The sequence below is a fragment of the Heteronotia binoei genome, chromosome 5, assembly GCF_032191835.1.
Source record: "Heteronotia binoei isolate CCM8104 ecotype False Entrance Well chromosome 5, APGP_CSIRO_Hbin_v1, whole genome shotgun sequence".
NCBI lineage: Eukaryota > Metazoa > Chordata > Lepidosauria > Squamata > Gekkonidae > Heteronotia > Heteronotia binoei.
In genome coordinates this window covers 111,810,016-111,826,226 of record NC_083227.1, presented here as the reverse complement: position 1 = coordinate 111,826,226, position 16,211 = coordinate 111,810,016, and the positions used below count along the sequence as shown (strand labels likewise).

At 40.9% G+C, this 16,211-nt stretch overlaps 1 protein-coding gene across 1 annotated transcript; it reads right to left on the bottom strand.

Annotated features, from left to right (window-relative positions):
• Positions 1-1,192: 1,192 nt before the first annotated feature.
• Positions 1,193-14,455, bottom strand: C5H3orf62 (chromosome 5 C3orf62 homolog). The gene is made up of 5 exons (XM_060238822.1): positions 14,362-14,455; positions 6,684-6,785; positions 5,160-5,535; positions 2,858-2,949; positions 1,193-1,532 (listed from the first exon to the last, which is right to left on the bottom strand). Exons 1-5 carry the CDS (start codon positions 14,453-14,455, stop codon positions 1,288-1,290), a joined length of 909 nt encoding a protein of 302 aa, XP_060094805.1. The 3' UTR covers positions 1,193-1,287.
• Between the last annotated feature and the right edge of the window lie 1,756 nt (positions 14,456-16,211).

The window sequence follows — 16,211 nt, the reverse complement described above, 5'->3', positions numbered from 1 at the left end:
ACTCTTTTTTTTCTGTATCAAACAAAAGAAGAGTTGTCAAATATGTTGACAGTTAAAAACAGTGAAAGTGAAAAAACAGCACTTTTTCACTTTAATGGCTGAATGTTTTGTAAAATAGTATTTAGCTTCTGTTTGAAAAGTTCTGCTTTTATGCATACCAAGGAGAAGATCTGCTTTAAACTGTCTTGCAAGGAGAGATGGTTATAAAGTAAAGGGGAAGCATTGTGTATAATTAGCATGTTACATTGAAGTACGTACATCACATTGAGCTCAGTGGAGTCCTTGAAATGCTACTCTGCATCTCTGAAAACACAGGGCACTTATGAAGAACGCTTTCAGTGAACCATCTTGGAAGGACAAACTGTGGACTAAAATGCTTTAAAAAGAACACTGCAACAACAAAACAGATTTCCCTCCAAGGGTCACTGCATATTTTCTAATTCCAGAAAATCAATAAGACAATTTCAAATCTTACCCATTCCTCATGGGAGCTTTAGTAACTGGACCTCTAACATGAATGATGTGTTTATACAGCTGCTTTCCCATTAACTCATGGTGGCATTTCTTCTTTTGAATGGCTTTGCATGGAAAGGCCTTGAGTGACTCTGGCTTCCCTATGCAGTATGCCCTTATGCATAGTCTTCACAGGTCACTTTTGGGACAACAACCTGGAAATTTGGTTCCAAGATGCTTTTGATTGGTCCTGCATCTTAATATAATCAGTAATTCTTGCTCTTTAATTGTTGAATCTAAGCTTCTCTTGGGAGGTACTTGCATTCACATGAAAGAGAAGGAGTAATCACGCACTGTTCTTAAGTGACCTCAGACCTTCAGGAGTGGCTTTTTTGAGGAGCACATGTAGTGGTACAGCCAAATCAAGTTTGCACTGGAACTCTGTCATTGTTCTTGGCTCCTACCCATATGTTCTTTTCTGTAGAGTCCAGCTACAATGTTATTTTTGTGCTCTCATGAGATAACTAAATATTCATGACTTCGTGGAAATCCATAGTGATATAGGCAATTGCTTAATATCAGACTCCTTGTTGTATTCCTTGTCGTGGAACACAACCAAGAGACAACACCTGATACTGTTTTTCTAATAGTTCACTGAAAATTCATTGGTGGCCTATAGGAAAACTACATGACTTCATGCAAATTTTAAAATGATTTATTTTAATGGTACATCTTACCCCAAACAGAAGCATTCCCCAAAGTTTCCATGGTTCAGAAGTACTATTTATTATCAATTTTTTTTACAAAAATAGTTCACACCTTGCACCAGCTTACCTAAGGCTGGTGCAGGATGGAACTGTTCAGTCTGTAATCCTCTTCCATATCCAGCAGTGTTTCAATGATCTCTTCATCCTCTGGGCTGTTCTCCAGGACTCTTCTGAAACTGCTCCTTGTTTCCTGGGCAAAGGCTGAAGCCTCATCTGGAGGCATCAGTTCTCTTGAGAGCCTGCTGATTTGCTGCAGTTCATCAAGGTCTGCTTTCCTTTGCACCTTTTCTGCTGGGCAAACAGCTGTGTTTCCTTCAGTGAAAAGATAAAAATGCAACTAATGTCAGTTCTTCTCCATGAAAAACTGATAGATATCTGGAGGATAATTTTCAACAAGAACACAAAATGGAAAACATTACTTCCAGTTTCTAACATAACCAGCCAATTAATTTGCATTCAACTAGCAAATATTGGATCTTTTCCCAGCTGTGTTAATGGAGAACCCACACCATTCCAGAAGGCAGAAAAGATCAACTTCTGCAAACTCCCTCTGTTCTAACAGTTTGGATCCATCCTATTGAAAATGACATTCAAGCTCAATCCATGCTAAATCCTTAGTTATATTAACAGCAGTATGGACAAACATCCATTCAACAGTTCCTTGCAACACCTGAAGCAAAAATTTATAGTCTCAAGGAGTCATTATAAACTTTTATCTAACACAGGGGTGGCCAACGGTAGCTTTCCAGATGTTTTTGCCTACAACTCCCATCAGCCCCAGCCAGCATTGCCAATGGCTGGGGCTGATGGGAGTTGTAGGCAAAAAACATCTGGAGAGCTACCGTTGGCCACCTCTGATCTAACAAATCAAGTACGTATTTCAAATTCTTGTACATATTGTCCATGATGAAGACCACAACAAGCTGAAAAATCTTGCATAGAAGGAATACTTAATTTCTTAGGGATAAATCATTCCAACCCCTGAGGGCTGAGAAGAGTCTCCTGCTTAAGAAGTCAAAAACCATGGAGCTCAGTTGCAAGTAGAATTGTTGCTCAGCTGGAATTCTATTTTAAGTATTTTTATATGCTACCTTCCAGCTAAAATGCCCCCAAAGCAGTTAACAATAATATCAAAAATTTATAACAACATTAAAGCAATTTAAAATAAATAATACAGAAAAAGCAAGTACACTAGAACCAACAAACAACTATCCCACAATCCATCAATTAATACCAAAGGCTTTCCAGGAATTTTTACCCCTATTTTGAGCATATGACAAAAAAGCAATATGCATCTATTTTAAATAAATAAAACTTAGCACAGGAATCTCTGTAGGTCTTGAAGTAGTATACCTTTGCCAAGACTTGCACCAAACAGCTTCTGACACACATACGTGAGCTTACCTCCCATTTCACCTGGGATGCTCCTATCTTTTCCATTCTGTATTGCTCTTAACATTAATAAGGATTTAGTAGGTGTTCGTAGCATCATGTATCCTATTTTCCAGAGTCTTTTGATAGTGATCTGTTATGAATGTTCTTAAAGAAGGGGTATATTTATATTGTGCTCTCATGGCCATCATAAATAACATTTGGAAAGACTGCCATATCCCCAGAGCAGAGCAAACATCACTCACCATCCATATCTGTAAGATCTTTAGGACATTCTAGAGGGATATCAGCGGCAGTTACACTTGTGTCTGGCTTCACTGGCCTTTCATCGATTTTTCTGAAACACACAAAAACCCAGAGTACTTTGTAACTGGAAAGGACACATCCCTCTACCAGCTGTATACTCAAAAGGGAAAGAATATTGTCATTCAAATAAACAGCAAGCAGGAAAGTTCTTGACTTTCTGATTATTTTAGAATGTAGGCACTGGTGTGGCAATTGCTATATTAAAATATGTCTCCACGCACCCATAATTCTGGCAGGATGGGAAGCAGTCTGTAGTGGATAGCAGCTACAGAAGAGATTGATATTTGCCGTTCTTGGGCAGGGACTGGGTAGGGAAAAATAATATTTGGAAAGACTGCCATATACCCAGAGCAGAACAAACATCACTCACCATCCATATCTGCAAGATCTTTAGGACACTCTAGAGCAGGGGTGGCCGGCAGTAGCTCTCCAGATGTTTTTTGCCTACAACTCCCATCAGCCCCAGCCATTGGCCGTGCTGGCTGGAGCTGATGGGAGTTGTAGGCAAAAAACATCTGGAGCATTACCGTTGGCCACCCCTGCTCTAGAAGGATATCAGTGGCAGTTACACTTGTGTCTGCCTTCACCGTAAGAAGTGTAAGGTTTATGGAGTCAAGGTTACCAAATAGAGGAGCTCCATGGTCTAGTGCATGGCTCCATATAAGAGCAAGCTAGCCCACATATTTTGGTACATGATACAGATCTGTGCCACGCTGGTTTCCAGTGGAGCATCGAGTCAAGTTCAAGGGTTTGGTTTCGACCTTCAAGGCCTTGAGCAGTCTGGGACCAACATATCTGCAGGACTGCCTCCTCCAGTACATGTCCAGGAAAGTGCTACGCTCAGATAACACCTTGCTGGTGATCCCCAGCTCTAGAGATATCCAGCTGTTCTCAACCAGGGCCAGGGCCTTTTTGGTCCTGACCCCAACCTGATGGAACTCTGCTGAATAACATCAGGGCCCTATGGGATCTTAGGCAATTCTGCAGGGCCTGTAAGGCAGAGATCTTCATACCAGGCTTTTGGTTGTCACCCTTCCCTTGCTCTCCATCACTTTGACTGATCCACTTCCTCTCCCCCACATCCACAAGGTGTCCACAGGCCGGAAATGGGACAGAACTGCACATTTTGCCATTTTGTTTTAAACTAATGTGTGTTATCTTGATTTTATGGTTCTATTGTCTTTATAACACTGTACAGCACCTAAAGGTAAATGGTAAAGGTAGTCCCCTGTGCAAGCACTAGTCATTTTCAGCATTGCTTTCACAACATTTTCACAACAGACTTTTTACAGGGTGGTTTGCCATTGCCTTCCTCAGTCATCTACACTTTCCCCCCAGCAAGCTGGGTACTCATTTTACCAACATCAGAAGGATGGAAGGCTGAGTCAACCTGGAGCCAGCTACCTGAACCAGCTTCTGCTGGGATCAAACTCAGGTCGTGAGCAGAGGGCTCCGACTGCAGTATGCAGCTTTGCCACTCTGTGCCACGGGGCTCTGTACAGCACCTAGAGCCCCACAAATGTGGGGATTAGGCGATCCATAAATAAAATAAAAAGTACAAATACAAATGGCACCTGTATAATAATAAAATATACTATTATTTTGTCAACCTGGATTGGTAGCCCCATATTGTTCATATTCTGCCTGATAGTAAGGCCACAGCATGACCTACAGGAAATAACTATGGAAAACAGTAAAAAAAGATCCTGTTAATTGACTGCTTATGTTCTCATTACTAGTCTCAACAGCCACAACTGCCACTTGAGTTTGGAAGGAAACATTCCATAATTATACCTGTGTCTAACAGCCTCCTATAAAGGCCTGATTCTGCCCATCTACCAATAGTCACTTGGCCATTTCAGCAAGGTCTGAAAAGGCAATAGCCACACAGTAGCTGTGAAGGTGACAAGTGCAGAATGACAAGCAGGAGAGACAGGGAGAGGCCAAGTGGAGCAGAGCATGAAGTTGAGAGTCATTTTCTAGGAAATGCCCATACTTGATGCCAGGGACTCTTCTGCATTCAGCAGTAGCCATCTCAGGTGGCATATTTTGGACACTTCTGAGGGGCTACTCCTCATGCATTATTATATTTTCATAATTGGGAGCATCATGTCAATTTTCCTCCTCCAACACCAAAATGTCTCAAACCATCCCTTTGGATTAGCAAAATGCCAGATGAACTACCATCAAAACAGAAGTCCGTGACAACAAAAAATTACACCTTTGACAGGTAAAGCATACCCAGTAAGAAACTGCCTGTCAGTCGTGAGAACTGGAGGGTGTAGGCATGTATTTTCCTTGCTTATCAATGGCTCCCGTTTTGAAGGAGTGTTGGAGGTTGTGATCAGTAGAGTAAAATTTGGCTTGAGAGGATTCTCTTTTTCTGGAACAGAAGAATCTGATAATGGTTGCTGAGGGAAACATGCAATGGGCTCTCCCTTGTGACTAACAAGATCTTCATTGGAAGCCGTTAAGGCTTCCACTGTCAGGAAGTCAAAGGTCAGGTTGGTGGTACTATCTGAGGAATCAGGGAGAGGAACTGAGAGTTCTTCCAATGCTCTGTCAATAGCTGCTGTTAGCTCCTTCCGGCATCTGCTTAGCTTTTCAGACATCTCACCTAAAAGGGGAAAACCTCTTGTTATCCAGGTTTCTTTAATTACATAAGAGCCCTCTTCAGTAATTGTGTTTTTGAAGATACTACCTCATATACCAGAACAGCACTCTACCAGTAATCTCCCCAATATGTACTGTTGTCCCTTCGTGTAAATCAGGCAATGTGCATATTTTCCAACTTAGAAGCACATGATCAAGTAATGATGTGTGTTGCAGATACACATTTGCTTACACCGAAGCTTGAAAATATGGGCGCTGCCTGTTCGCACAAAATGACAACCACATATCACAAGACAGGAGCACCAGAACAGAACAACTGAACAGGGTTAAGAAGAAATTACACAGTTGATGAAATGTACAAAGTAGCATAAATTAATACCAAAGCTGCCATTCCATCCTGGTGCTGTTCAGTCAGCCGCATCCTAAGATTTGTCATTAGGTGCTAAATACAGAATATCTCTTTAAAAGCAGTAGAAATTTGACAGATGCATGCCATTATTCAACTGTTTCTCATATCAAGGACTGATTTTCCACATGCCTGCTGAACCAAGCATTAGCTGAATTCAGGTGGCCAGCAGGACTGCCCTAAATGCGTAACAGTTTACTATATCAGGAAAGTGTACAGTGTATGGGGCATTGGACAAACCAGAAAAGCATGGGTTCAAAGTCCCCCTCAACCATGAGAACGGCTGAATTACCTTTGGGTAGTTACTAGGTGTCAGTAGAAGCTAGTTCATGATAGCTGTAATTATTAAAATAGATAAAGTCTCACATGTTAGCCTTTTGGTGGAAGAAGGATGGGACAAAAGAAATCCCTAAACCATTTAGTAACATCAATTTCAGGTTTTCAATAGTCTGTCTTTGCTGAGGGATCGCTTGCCCAAGAAAGAACCCCATCACTATGGCATACTTCAGCTAAGATTATGTTCCTGAGTCCCAGTTAATAGAGAAACCACTAACCCCTCACAGCAACTAAGCAAATTTGAGCTTCTCACCTTCCTCTAGCTTCCAATTAGAGGATATAAAATCCACCCCTTTAGCACCCTGGGTAATATTAAGTGTTATGGGACCATGAATCCATGTTTTTTTTTAATATGTGCCATTTCTCTAACACATGAAACCCTCCAGCCAAATCAAGTTTGAATGTTTCACCTTTTATTGAGTTGTTCCAACAGCAAGACAAGAGTAGAATAAAACAGCAATTGCTCAAAAACTTTTGATTAGTAAAGATATCATCAGCTTGATCTACAGGCGCTCAATCCCATCTCCCCCCACCCTGGTTGAAGGTTTCAACTGTCATGGAACTTTGCCTCTGCTAGAACTTTCTCCCAAGAGTGTACTTACTGGCATTTCAGTCAGTAAGAACATAAGAGAAGCCATGTTGGATCAGGCCAATGGCCCATCCAGTCCAACACTCTGTGTCACACAGTGGCCAAAAAAAACAATTGCCATCAGGAGATCCATCAGTGGGGCCAGGACACTAAAAGCCATCCCACTGTCCCCCAACCCCCAAGCACCAAGAATACAGAGCATCACTGCCCCAGACAGAGTTCCATCAATACACTGCAGTTAATAATCACTGATGGACTTCTGCTCCATGTGTTTATCCAGTCCCCTCTTGAAGTTGTCTATGCTTGTAGCCACCACCACCTCCTGTGGCAGTGAATTCCATGTGTTAATCACACTTTGGGTGAAGAAGTATTTCCTTTTATCTATTCTAACCTGACTGCTCAGCGATCTCATTGAGTGTCCATGAGTTCTTGTATTGTGAGAAAGGGAGAAAAGTACTTCTTTCTCTACCTTCTCTATCCCATGCAAAATCTTGCAAACCTCTGTCATGTCACTCCCTCAGTCGACGTTTCTCCAAGCTAAAGAGCCCCAAGTGTTTTAACTTTTCTTCATAGGGAAAGTGTTTCAACCCTTTAATAATTCTTGTTACCCTTTTTTGGACTTTTTCCAACGCTATAATATCTTTTTTGAGGTACAGTGACCAGAATTGTACATAGTACTTCAAATGTGGCAGCACCATCGATTTATTCCGGGGCATTATGTATAAATGTAGAATAAGGAAAAGTCAAAGTGCATTTAAATTAAGTAAAACCCTATAATTAATCATTCCTCTTCCACCTGGGACCTTGTTACCTTTACTATAACCCACCTGGAATAGTGTGCCTGATTTTTATTACATAGCCACTCCTCTGTCTCCTAACTCTGAACCTTCCTAAATTAATTCCATCTTGCCCATTTAACTATGATTCCCTCACATACTTAGCTAATATAGGTTTACTCATTATCTACGTTGACATATGGAAAAAGAGAAACTTTACTGTGATATATAATGAATCATATCTACTTTTTTACAGACAAGAATTTGAGGCTGACAATGTTCAGCTTATGCTGCTAGCACATTAATGGCTAAGCAAAACAAAAAAAGCAATAGCTCAGGGTCTATGTTTCCAAAGTAGTCCCACACCATGCCGCTTGTAAAAAGTGTTGGGAGAACCCTATGTGAGGCTACCTCTGTGGCAGAGTCATGTGAACTACTATTTTGCAGAGCAACTTGTGAGTTGAGGAAAATATTTTAATATTTTGTTAAGATACAAATGTCATTTTCATGGAGGAAATAGGAAGACAAATGTCATGTGCAAAAGCTACTTGGAAGACCATTTTCTGTGTAGTAGATACAACAAATAAAAGGACCACATACTGTGGGAGAACAGCTAATATAAAAACATACACAGACTGATCTTGGCCATGTATACAAATGTCCTATTGATTGTGATGGGATCTACTCTCAGGCACACTGATGAATAATGAACTATGTTTCTTCTCTAGGACAATGGCCAAATAAGTTAACCAAACCTGACTTGGCTGGTTTTTGTCTGAACTTTCTTGCTATAGAAATAATAGAGAAGTAGACATGTTGCATCATAAATAGAGTGAAAATAGATTTCTGAGTTGTAAGGTGGTGACTACATGCATAAACCAGTTTGGTGTAGTGGTTAAGTGTGCAGACTCTTATCTGGGAGAACCGGGTTTGATTCCCCACTCCTCCACTTGTACCTGCTAGCATGGCCTTGGGTCAGCCATAGCTCTGGCAGAGGTTGTCCTTGAAAGGGCAGCTGCTGTGAGAGCCCTCTCCAGCCCCACCCACCTCACAGGGTGTCTGATGTGGGGGAGGAAGGTAAAGGAGATTGTGAGCCGCTCTGAGACTCTTCGGAGTGGAGGGCGGGATAGAAATCCAATATCTTCTTCTTCTTCTTCTTCTTCTTCTTCTTCTTCTTCTTCTTCTTCTTCTTCTTCTTCTTCTTCTTCTTCTTCTTCTTCTTCATAACTCCTTTAAAAGTACTTATTATTCAGTTGCTTTAATGAAAACAAGCACTCTTTAAAATAACTATGTACCTATATTATTTCATGTTGATTGTATGTTTGAAGACTCACTGTTTAAATAATTATACATATAATGCTTGTATCATTGAAAACTAAAATAAATAATTTTTTAAAAGCAGGAAAAAATTATTCAGTTGCTTGACCACTCCATGCAAAAAACAAACAAACTCTTAAGGGCCAAATTATTAGATGAATTAACATTTCTACTGCTCAGCATGGCCAAAATGGTGAATATTGATATCTAAAGATTGGAGCCATGGCTAGACAACACAGATTTTTCTACATACCTGAAAAAATTATCCAGGTTTACAGAAAAGGGGAGGAGGGGGAGCAGTGCCTAAAGTTTTAAACATTAACACCCTTTTGACGGCTGCTGTGGCTATTGTTTGGCACACACAACAGTACTGCCAGTCTTCAAGCCTTGATTTTAGTCAGTAAGAGGCAGGGGCCTTTCCAAGGCTGTTTTGACCTTTGAGGGGGGAACAATTGGAGCTAGGCCTGGCAGCAATCACTAGACAACTCGCTACCATGTGATTTCCATGACTCACCCAGGACTGGTAAAAGTAACTACCCCATGAAAGCCAGTATGGTGTGTTGGTTAAGGTTTCAGCACGGAATCTAGGAGTAGGGTTGTAAGCTGGTGGGAAATGGGGGAGGGGACGGGGGGCATGGTGGCACAATGGCATGATGTCATTTAAGGGGAAACCTGGCGGTGAAGTCACACTGCTCTAAGAAGGTCAAGATTCCTAAATCAACATGACATTGACTTCTAGATCAATGTTAAAATGAGTTCAGCCAGCTGTGAAGCAACCAAAAACACTTTATTGCAAGAAGAAACAAACAGCACAGGCACTTCACTCATTATATACACTGTGGCTGAGTTAAACACATCCCACAAGCAGGCAATAGTCACTCCTATTGGCTAACTCCAGAATCCTCCCTTTGCATCTCTTTGTTACAAGTTGTTACATGCCTAGCATTCTGACTGGCCAGTTCTTCCAGGCTTCAGGATCCTGGTTTGCAAGGAGTGCCTGTCTCAAGCTCAGGCAACAAGAACCCAGTGAGTTGCAATATATAACAAATGTGATGTGACATCTGAGTTGCTGTTGAAAATGACATCATGATGTCGCACCAACAGCCATTTTTTAATTAACTGTTCTGCCATCTGACAGAGTGGTGGTGGAAAGAGACCCAGTTTCAAATTTCCACTTTGCTGTGGAAGCTCTCCAGATGACCTTGGGATAGTTATACATTCTCAACCTAACCTACCTCACTGTAATGTTGTGAAGATAAAATGGAGAATGACCATGCAACTGGCTACAGTTTTCCTGGGCACCAGCTGCTATTGGTAGGGAGGAAAGGAAAGCTGAACACAAGTGGGCAGTAGGGTTGGAAGCTCCATGTTACGAAATCCCTGGAATTTTGTGGACAGAGCCTGGGAAGAGTTTGGAAGAAATTCATGCCATGGAGTCCACCCTCTGAACCTCCCATTTTCTCCAGGGGATCCCTGTAGTCTGGAGATCATTTGTTGTTCTGGAAGAACTCCAGACCCCATCTGAAGCAGATAAAAGCTAAGGCTCATGGGTGAGGAGAGAAAGAAGCAGCGCAAGGGAGAGGTTACAGGGTCTTTCAGCGAAGGGAAAGAGCCAATAGTGCATGGGGGAGGGAAAATTAGAATCCCTACAAGTTCTTGCAGATCCCCCACTTGTTCAATTCTAAATTAAGAGTATTAAGGAATGCAAAGCTCTCAAAGAACATAAAGGAAGTCTTAGGAAGCTAAAGCCCCCAGGAACTATTAAAGACATAGATGTGTTGGCAATATAAACAAATAGTTCCCCTCATTGCAGAAAGAAGCCCAGAAAGAAGTCATTTTGTTTTCAAGGATGTCGTGTTTTATCATGCCACTGTGCTTTAAAAAAAATAGATACAATAATCCCATAAAATAATTTTATATTCAATTTTCCATATATATTTATTTTATTAAAGCACTTTACTGAGAAATTTCATAGTTTTACAAGTATAGTTTAATATACTTCAAAATCACCTAAGAATGTATATGGCTTAATTTAAAAGTGGTATGAATAGGGCACACGAGTAGTACATAAACACCTAGTTTATTTAAATAAAACCAAGTCCTCGGGACATATGAACATATGAAGCTGCCTTATACTGAATCAGATCCTTGGTCCATCAAAGTCAGTATTGTCTACTCAGACTGGCAGTGGCTCTCCAGGGTCTCAAGCTGAGGTTTTTCATGCCTATTTGTCTGGACCCTTTTTAGTTGGAGATGATCTACCACTGAGCCACCATCCCTCCGTGACCAGATGAACTGCATCCAAGGGCACTAAAAGAAGTGTGGCTGTAATTTCTCATCCCTCTTCAAGAACAGGAAAAAGAAGGATCTAGGTAACCACTGACCTGTCAGCTTGACATCTACTCTTGGAAAGGTTTTAGAACAAATAGTCAGTCCTTGAGCATTTAGAAAGGATGGCTGTGATTATTAAGAGCCAGCATGGGTTTCTCAAGAACAAGTCATGTCAAACTAACCTTATTTCTTTTTTTTTAGCAAGTTACTACCTTGTTGGATCAGGGGAATGCCATAGACATAACATAAGAACATAAGAGAAGCCATGTTGGATCAGGCCAATGGCCCATCCAGTCCAACACTCTGTGTCACACAGTGGCAAAATAAATAAACACACACACACACACACACTGTGGCTAATAGCCACTGATGGACCTCTGCTCCATATTTTTATCTAACCCCCTCTTGAAGCTGTCTATGCTTGTAGCTGCCACCACCTCCTGTGGCAGTGAATTCTACATGTTAATCACCCTTTGGGTGAAGAAGTACTTCCTTTTATCCGTTTTAACCTGACAGCTCAGCAATTTCATCGAATGACCACAAGTTCTTGTATTGTGAGAAAGGGAGAAAAGTACTTCTTTCTCTACTTTCTCCATCCCATGCATTATCTTGTAAACCTCTATCATGTCACCCCGCAGTCGACGTTTCTCCAAGCTAAAGAGCCCAAGCGTTTTAACCTTTCTTCATAGGGAAAGTGTTCCAACCCTTCAATCATTCTAGTTGCCCTTTTCTGGACTTTTTCCAATGCTATAATATCCTTTTTGAGGTGTGGTGACAAGAAGTGCACACAGTATTCCAACTGAGACCGCACCATCGATTTATACAGGGGCATTATGATACTGGCTGATTTGTTTTCAATTCCCTTCCTAATAATTCCCAGCATGGCATTGGCCTTTTTTATTGCAATCACACACTGTCTTGACATTTTCAGTGAGTTATCTACCATGACCCCAAGATCTCTCTCTTGGTCAGTCTCTGCCAGTTCACACCCCATCAACTTGTATTTGTAGCTGGGATTCTTGGCCCCAATGTGCATTACTTCGCACTTGGCCACATTGAACCTCATCTGCCATGTTGATGCCCACTCACCCAGCCTCAACAGATCCCTTTGGAGTGCATCACAATCCTCTCTGGTTCTCACCACCCTGAACAATTTAGTGTCATCTGCAAACTTGGCCACTTCACTGCTCACTCCCAACTCCAAATCATTTATGAACAAGTTAAAGAGCACGGGACCCATTACTGAGCCCTGCAGCACCCCACTGCTTACTGTCCTCCACTGCGAAGACTGCCCATTTATACTCACTCGTTGCTTCCTACTAATTAGCCAGTTTTTGATCCACAAGAGGACCTGTCCTTTTACTTCATGACTCGAGCTTTCTAAGGAGCCTTTGATGAGGAACTTTATCAAAAACTTTCTGGAAGTCAAGGTAAACAACATCTATTGGGTCCCCTTTGTCCACATGTTTGTTCACCCCCTCACATAGTTTATCTTGATTTCAGTAAAGCTTTTGATATAGTCCAATATAATATTTTTGTTGACAAATCAGTAAAATGTGGTTTGGATCCTATTACCGTTAGGTGGATCTGGAACTGGTTTACAGAGTGTACCCAAATAGTGATTGTGAATGGTTCCTCATCCTCTTGGAGAGCAGTGACAAGTGGAGTGCCTCAAGGATGTATCCTGGGACCTATTTTGTTCAACATCTTTATAAATTATTTGGATGGAATTGAGGGAATGCTTATTAAATTTGCAGATGATACTAAATTGGGAGGAGTAGCAAATACAGTAGGATACAGGATAATCTTGACAGGCTGGAAAACTGAGCTAAAACAAATAAAATTCATTTTAATGGGGATAAACATTACGTTTTGCATTTAGGTAGGAGAAATGCAATGCATAATTACAGGATGGGGGAGACTTGTCTTGGCAGTAGTATGTGTGAAAAGGATTGAGGTGTCTTGGTGGACCATACACTGAACATAAGTCAGCAGTGTGATGTGGTAGCTAAAAAGGCCAATGCAATTTTGGGCTGTATCAACAGAAGTACAGTGTTGTGTAGAAGTATGGTATCACTTTGCTCTGGTGAGACCTCACCTAGAGCATTGTGTTCAGTTTTCGGCACCACAATTTAAGAAGGATATTGACAAACTGGAACGTGTCCAGAGGAGGCCAATGAAGATGGTGAGGGGTTTGGTGACCAAGTCTTATGAAGGAAGGTTGAAGGAGCTGGGTATGTTTAGCTTGGAGAGAAGATGACTAAGAGGTGATATGATAACCAAGTACTTGAAGGGCTGTCAAATAGAGGATGGTGCTGAGTTGTTTTCTGTTGCCCCAGAAGATGGGACCAGAAGCAATGGGATGAAAATAAATAAAACGAGTTTTTGACTAAACATTAGGAAGAATTTCTTGATGGTTAGAAGTTCCTTAGTGGAACAGGCTTCCTCCGGAGGTGGTGGGCTCTCATTCTTTGGAGGTTTTTAAACTCAGCTAGATGATCATTTGACAGCAATGCTGATTCTGTGAACATGAGAGGGAGAGCTGGAAGGGTTGCATCAATGCTAAGTTCTCATGGCCCTTTCTTCCATGCTCAGGGAAATGATGTTCATCACTTGGGGGTGAGGCAGTGATTTTTCTCTAGGTCAGTTTTGACAGGGATCCTGGCGTGGTTTTTTTGTTTGTTTTGTTTTTACCATCTTCTGGGCTTGGAGTAGGGGTAATTGGGGGTGGGGGGACATACTTGTGAATTTCCAGCATTGTGCAGGGGGTTGGATTAGATGACCCTGGAGGTCCCCTTCCAGCTCTATGAATCTGGGATTTTATGAATGTTATGTTATGGTTATATATTTAATATTTGAAGATTATAGAACCACTGGTTATAATTTAATATTGTCTTTTAAACAAACAAGGGGATAGTGTATAGAATTTGAATTTTTGTTTTATTTTATTCCATTTCCTTCTCTCCCTAACTTTGTTGTAGCTACAATGATAAGAATGGAAAAAGTAGAGAATGGAAATATTATTGAATATGTTTATATTTGATATATGTTGTCTATATTACACACTATCTATACCTTTGAAAGTCCTAGACAACTGTAAATACTGAAAACCATTTTCAACTCCATTTTCTTTCTTTTTCTGTGTATCTTTGTGTATATATATTCCCATGTCATAAATGGCAGATGGGGGCTTAATGGTTAATCCTTCAACCTAACTATTCCCTATTATGTCCAGTCTCCAAGTCAGTTTCTAACAGCTGCACAGTATTCATCAGCTTAACATTGTGGGTTAGATTATAATTTTTTTGGTGTCTAATGCTTCAGACCTAAGAACGTATATCAAAAAGAAAATCTCATAGAGCTCAATGGAATTTCCAGGTAAACATGATAGGTCTGTTTCTGTTTCCTAGGGGGTAGAATCTATCAGTGACTACACTGTAGACTCAGTAGCTTTCATATCAGAGGGCTTTGAAATAAACCTGGGCTCAAAATTAGCCTTTGCTGGATCACATATTACAGTGTCCCCAACCTGTGTCAGTTGTATCACAATCACACACAAAAGCTGTTGATTCTTAGTTCCTGCATATGCTGTGCCTGATTAAAATCAGAACTGCAGTGCATGTAAGGAGATGGGGTTTATATCCCACCTTCCCTCAGAGTGGCTTACAGTCTCCTTCCCTTTCTCTCTCTACAACAGACACCCTGTGATGTAGGTGGGGCTGAGAGAGCTCTTCTAGAACTGCTCTTGAGAGAACAGCTCTGAGAGAACTGTGACTTGCCCAAGGTCACCCAGCAGCTGCATGTTGGAAGAATGGGGAATCAAACTCTGTGAGGAAGGGGTTTCTTCCCCCAGTCATTTTCCTATCCTAAAAGAAACTGAGTAGTGCTTTTTGGGGTAACAACCCAAGTGTTCTCTGCAAAGGCAATGGACAAGAAGCTGAGTTTGAGAGAGAATCTGTATATATAATGCTGGCTCAGACTGTACCACTTCTGCTGAAGTATTTATATCCTGCCTTTTAATTAACACTGTCAAGATGGCTAATGAAAATGGTAATCCAGAAAAAATTATGTTCTTATAAAATAGCAAATGAGATAATTAGTCAAGGCCAGTCAAAATAACATTTTTAAAGGATATCACGTATACCACAAACACCCGTATAATTCACCTGCCTTTGGCATTTCAGTTGGGTTTCAGGCCTAGTTTTAGAATCAAGACAGTGTGAGTTATGCTACTGAATAATCTCCAGCTACAAATGGGTAGAGGCAATGGCTCTATTAATCCCTTTACATTTTCCAGCAGTATTTGGTACTGAAGACTATCAACTGTTATTCAAACATTTTGAAAAGGAGACAGGGATTATTGAAATTCCTGTTGGTTTTGGTCTTTTTGTGAGAGCTGTCCTCAATATGGAACTTTGGTGTCCACCATTGTTTTCTTCTCTCATCGATGCTCTTTATTATACCACTGAATGAGATTATCCGTAGTTTTACAGTTTGGCATGAATATGCTTCAGACAGTTATACTTGTCATAAACTAAGCCCTCAGAAGCAGCTGTTGTAGGCCATGACTGAATCAATAATGGTAAACAAGCTGAAACTTAATCCAGACAAGATGGCAGTGTTGCTGGTCAGGAAATCCAATATTCTCAATGGGATTGATGGGCCAACTTTAGAGAGAGAACCAACATGCCGTTGAGATTGGTAGACAGAGGGCACTGCTGAGAAAATTATTTTGTTGAGCATTGGTTCCATTTAGAATATTAATAGCATGTATGCAACCTGAAGATCTGGAGTTGAAACATGCTTAAAGTCTGGGGTGCATGTAGTTGCATACTTACCACCTTGTCACTTGATCAACATTCATTGTTGTTTGAAGGCTTTGAAGTCTGTTGAACTGTGTAATACTACCGGAGCTGAGAGTTTGT

Coding starts and splice junctions, on each gene's coding strand:
- C5H3orf62 (XM_060238822.1), bottom strand. CDS start 14,455: ATGGGAATATATATACACAAAGATACACAGAAAAAGAAAGAAAATGGA. Junction 6,786..14,361: donor GTTGTCTAGGACTTTCAAAG/GTATAGATAGTG, acceptor GATGGGATTGAG/CGCCTGTAGATCAAGCTGAT. Junction 2,950..5,159: donor GACAGGCAGTTTCTTACTGG/GTATGCTTTACC, acceptor TGTGTGTTTCAG/AAAAATCGATGAAAGGCCAG.